At 35.2% G+C, this 5,224-nt stretch overlaps 1 protein-coding gene across 1 annotated transcript; it reads left to right on the top strand.

Moving 5' to 3' along the window:
* The first annotated feature begins 3,373 nt into the window (after positions 1-3,373).
* LOC130998239 (uncharacterized) lies at positions 3,374-4,992 on the top strand. Its single transcript, XM_057923671.1, has 2 exons — positions 3,374-4,180; positions 4,396-4,992. The coding sequence occupies exons 1-2, from the start codon at positions 3,374-3,376 to the stop codon at positions 4,990-4,992; spliced, it is 1,404 nt and encodes a 467-aa protein (XP_057779654.1).
* The last annotated feature ends 232 nt before the right edge of the window (positions 4,993-5,224 follow it).

Here is a 5,224-nt window from a genome sequence, read left to right as displayed (position 1 = left end):
AAAAAAAAAAAAGGTGATTCTATTCATAGCCCCCATTTTTACTCTTTACAGCCTCTTTTTAAAATATTAATAATAATTAATTAAAAGATTACTATTTTACCCTATATTGTATAGCCTTCAAATTATATTAAAGTTTAAATTAATTTATCACTTCAACTCTTTCTTACTATCTTAATATCGTGTACTAGTTTGTAGCCCCCATTTACCACCGCCCCAGAGTCCTTCCGCCGCCAGCGATGGCACCACCGACCAGCTGCCACAGATCAGTCTCGATACTTGTCGCTAGACTCGCAGTGGTGCCTTGTTGAAATCAGTGCTTGAGTCAATGGATTTGAATGATAGAAGGAGTCTCTGGATTTGAATCAACATAATCATTACATCAACTCAAAGCATATAGCAACTCTAATATACTTAAAAAATAGTAAAATTTTAAATTGTTATCATCAAGAATACTCACATATTTTCTTTTCGATCGAATTGCGGCTGACATATTTCTAAACTTGATAATGGCTACAAAATTCTTAATCAAAACAAGAATCAGCCATCATCAAGCTCGAATTTCTAGAAATGAAATAAAAAGAATTGATCACAAATAAAAAATGCTCACCTTTAGGAACCGTAATCAGAATTTTAACAGGATCGCAAATTGGGCATACAAAGTCAAAACTTTAATTTCAAGTATCAGAGTGTAATGATTGGACAAGATTTAGATTGAGGAATTGTAATGGGGATTTGAATAAGGATGAGAAAACGTAGTTGGGGAAAGAAGGATGATTATTGGGGAAAGACGATTGATCACACATATACGCAATTAGTGTGAAGGATTAAAGGATAAAATAGTCAATTTCTAATTAATTATTATTAATATTTTAAAGAAGGGGCTATAAGGAGTAAAATGGGGACTATGAATAGAATCACCCAAAAAAAAAAAAGTGGTTCGGAAACAAGAGACGGCGGGCCAAGCGCGTTCAGCCACCGGCGTGGCAATTGAGGGCCCAATATACAGTTGGGCGGCCCTTTTAGTTGAGGTGTTGGGGCTATTTAAAGGGTATTAGGGATAGGCTGACACCAGATTTGGGGGCGTTATTTTATTTACCATCACGAAACGTAAGGAATTAATTATTTGCGTTTTTTTTCTTTGATGTTCAATAGAATCGGTGGAGAGAATACAAAAAATAATTCTTCATATCAAATAAATCTTTAACCCATTTCAATTTTGTATGTCATGTTTTCCACTTTGAATTTTTCGTTGGTTCTTACTTTATTAGATTAGCAGGTTATTCACTTGGCTTCCAATTGCTTTAGTTCAGAATTATTATTATTGTTGGCTTATGAATTTAATCAGTTGCCTAATTTCGTGAATCTGCATTGAGTGTGTTAATTTTGTTGTATTGTTATAAGTTATTTGTTCTCTTCTTGCATTCTGTTGCCTTCTCTTTTAATTGTTTATATTTTATTAAATTTGCATTAGCCATTACAGTTTGAGAATTGAATTGAGATTATCATTGCTGGATTTGTCCTTTCATTCAATTTATCATAAAAGGTTGAATTTATTGCTCTCTAGAACCTTAATTTAAAAACCGTATATGCTTTAGTTTACTTGTTTGATTTATTTCCCAAGTAATTTGCTTTTCAATTACATATTATTTATTCGATAGAGTGTGACAATCCCCGCGAATTAGAATGTTTAGGTTTTATTTATTTTATTTGTATAGTATAAAATATTGTCATGTTAAGCCTTCCTTGATATTCGATTTGAGTCAACTTTCTACATAGCAATTGACCTTATGCGATTACAACTTACAAGTCAATTTAAGGTATTTTAAGTTAAAATAAATTTAGGTGTCATTGTCGTGAGGGCTTTAAGCAATTATTTGCGTTGTGGATTTTTTTGTGTGTCTACCTTTTAGTTTGGTTACTTATCTCCCTCAAATGTGTTTGATGGTTCTTTTTGTTGTTGTGTTTGTATTTGTAAGGTTGTCTTTTAGCAAGGTGGCGATTATGTTCTACAATATATAATAACTCGATAATTGTGACAATTAGGTTGGGGGAGTAAAATTGGAGTTTTTCAAGTTAGATTGCTACTTCGAGAAGCAGAAGCGCTTCAAAAGAGAGTTAAGCCAATGTGGGACTTCTCCCGTCCCATGATCGGGACAATAGGTTCTGCAATTGTTCTGAGCTCGTCAGCACGTGAGTATGAGTTGAAGAGCATCCAATTTAAGCTGTTGCCATCTTTTTGTGGGGAGCCAAATGAAGATTCTTTAAAGTTCATGAGGGAGTTTTGCATAGTGCTCCAGTCCTTTCCCTTGAAAGGCTTGACGGAAGATGAACTGAAGATGAAGTTTTTTTTCTTCACCTTAAAAGGTCGAGCTAAGTCTTGGTTTATGTCATTGCAACCTAACTCTTTAGCAGATTGGGATGCGGTTTATGACAAATTCATAACCAGATACACCCTTTTTCCTTGAAAGGGTTTTATCTTTTATGATTTTTTTTTTTTAATTTAGAATTGTTATTTAAATCTACGTCACATACTAATTTTATTGTTATTGCGTGAATCAAGTTTATTTATAGTAACGAAGTCTATAAAATGCATTTGACAAGCATGATCTGTTTTTAAATTAAGCTCTTCATAACTTAAACTGCCATGTTAAATTTGGGTCAAGGATTTTCAAAAGTTGAAAAACTGGGCCTTGATTTCATAAGATAATCAATTAAGAACTTGTATGCATTTTTTTTTGGGTGATTCTATTCACAGCCCCCATTTTACTTTATGTAGCCCCCTATATAATATAATAATTACTCCCTCCGTCCCGCTATTGAAGTCCCATTTCTTTTCGGCACGGAGATTAAGGAGAAGCAAATTAGATGATTTAAGAGTGTGGTCCACATGATTTAGTTTGTGTTTAAGGAATAACTAATTATTTCTAATTTATTATTATTAAAAGACTTAATTTTTTTAATTTATTTTTATATAATCTGTAATTTTATTTATATTAATTTTATGCTTGTTTAATGAGATTTTTACCTGCCTAAATTGGAATGCATTAAACTTAAAAAAATCTGCCTAACTAAACTGCCTAACTAAACTGGAATGCATTAAACTTAACTGGAATGCATTCCCTTCGAAAATCTGCCTAACTAAACTGGAATGCATTAAACTTAAAAAAATTGAAACACAATGCAATGGACAAAAAAAGTGGCGGCAGTTGAAAAAAAAGAAACTTTAGCATTAAAAATTGGCCAACATTCAAATTTCCCACAATTTTCAAATTGTTTCAGATTGCTATGCCCTTTATAAATAGGGCAGCCAACACTATCACTAAACTAAACTCCCAAAAACAAAAAACACTCAAAACACCACACTTTGCTCCACATGGCTAGAAGGAAGGATCTTTCTTCCTTTGAGAGGGCTGCCATCATCGAGTTTCTGCTTGAAGGAAGCAAAAATGGAAAGCCATCTCGAGGGAAGATCACTGCTGCTGTTCAGAGATGGAGCTGCTGCCGGCGGACGATCAGTCGTACTTGGGCAGCTGCAAAAGAACGAAGAGCAAATGGTGAGGTAATGAGTTCGGTGAGTGAGAAAACAATGAGACCAAGGAGAAAACTTGTAGCTCTGGATTTACAGTTAATTGCTAGCCTAGATTTGTCAAAAAGATCAACAATTAGAAAGCTTGCATGTGGGGTTAAATGCAGTAAAAGCACAGTGGGTAGATGGGTAAAAACTGGACTGATCAGGGCTCATTCGAATGCAATTAAACCTGATCTCACAGCTCCAAACAAGTTGCTTAGGCTACGGTTTTCCTTAGAAGCTCTAGAATATGATAGGATTATGAGGAGTTTGACATTTAAAAGCATGCACAACACAGTACACATTGATGAGAAATGGTTCTACATCACAAAAAGTGCACAAAGGTTCTACTTAACTCCTGAAGAGATAGAACCTCATAGGACATGCAAGAACAAGAAGTTCATCACCAAGGTGATGTTCATGTGTGCTGTATGTAGGCCAGTGTTTGGGGCTAATGGTGAGTGCTTGTTTGATGGAAAAATTGGAATTTTTCCATTCACTGAACTTGTTCCAGCAAAAAGGAACAGTAAGAACAGGGCTGCAGGCACTATGGAGTGGAAGCCAATTCAAAGCATCACCAAACAAGTGGTGAAAGACTGCCTGATATACCAGGTATATAGGGTGAATGAGATATGCCCTAAATGTAACAATAGCATGTTCCAAGTTCAATTTATTTCTATGTATGCTTAGATGATTTGAGACATGCAATGCACTGTGAATATATGACTGTTTCTATGCATAGCAGCAGCTTTGTAAGGTGTAATGCAGTGGGTATGTAAGAATGAATGCTGAGTTAGTTTCATTGTTTTTTTGATGGAAAAACACAGATAATTCCTGCTATTAAAGCTAAGTGGCCAGCCAATGCAAGCAAAACCATCTTTATTCAGCAAGATAATGCAAGGCCTCACATTCAAGACTCAGACCCTGATTTCAGGGTTGTTGCTTCAGCTGATGGCTTTGATATTCACTTGGTGCATCAACCACCAAACTCCCCAGACACAAACATTAATGATTTGGGGTGGTTTAGGGCAATACAAAGCCTCCAAACTGAATCAGTGTCTACAAATGTGGATGGCCTAGTGAATGCAGTGATTAATTCATTCAATGAGTTAAGCCCAACAACTTTAAATAAAGTTTTCTTAAGCTTGCAAAGTTGTATGGTGGAAATTCTGAAAGTGAAGGGGAGGAATAGCTATAAGATCCCTCATTTAGGGAAGGATGCTTTGATTAGGCAGGATATGCTGCCCTTGAATCTCCAAGTTCCAAGTGAACTTGTAAGGGAGTGCATATCCTACCTAATTGACAATGGAGCTTTGTCAATTAGTGATACACTAATGCAGAATTTGGGAGTTAATGCAGGTTGCACAGATGAGGTTGAGTTGATGGTGCATCAACTTCAAATTCAATCAACTGAAGTTATGTGATATGGGAGTGCAAGGTGGATGTTTTTTGTAAATGATGCACAACTTTTTTGTAGATAAAACCTGTGATGAAAGGTTTTTTTTTGTAAATGAATGTTTGTGATTGCAGTCTGCATATTCCAAGACTGCAGTAGAAAGGTTTCTATTTTGTAAATGATGCTAAAATGATGTGGATGAGATATGCCCTATAATGTGATGCTATAATGCTTTGATGTTGTGATTGCAGTCTGCATAA

This window comes from Salvia miltiorrhiza, chromosome 8 (genome assembly GCF_028751815.1).
Source record: "Salvia miltiorrhiza cultivar Shanhuang (shh) chromosome 8, IMPLAD_Smil_shh, whole genome shotgun sequence".
In the NCBI taxonomy this organism is placed as follows: domain Eukaryota; kingdom Viridiplantae; phylum Streptophyta; class Magnoliopsida; order Lamiales; family Lamiaceae; genus Salvia; species Salvia miltiorrhiza.
This window is presented reverse-complemented; position numbering and strand designations above follow the sequence as displayed.

Coding starts and splice junctions, on each gene's coding strand:
- LOC130998239 (XM_057923671.1), top strand. CDS start 3,374: ATGGCTAGAAGGAAGGATCTTTCTTCCTTTGAGAGGGCTGCCATCATC. Junction 4,181..4,395: donor AAGACTGCCTGATATACCAG/GTATATAGGGTG, acceptor GGAAAAACACAG/ATAATTCCTGCTATTAAAGC.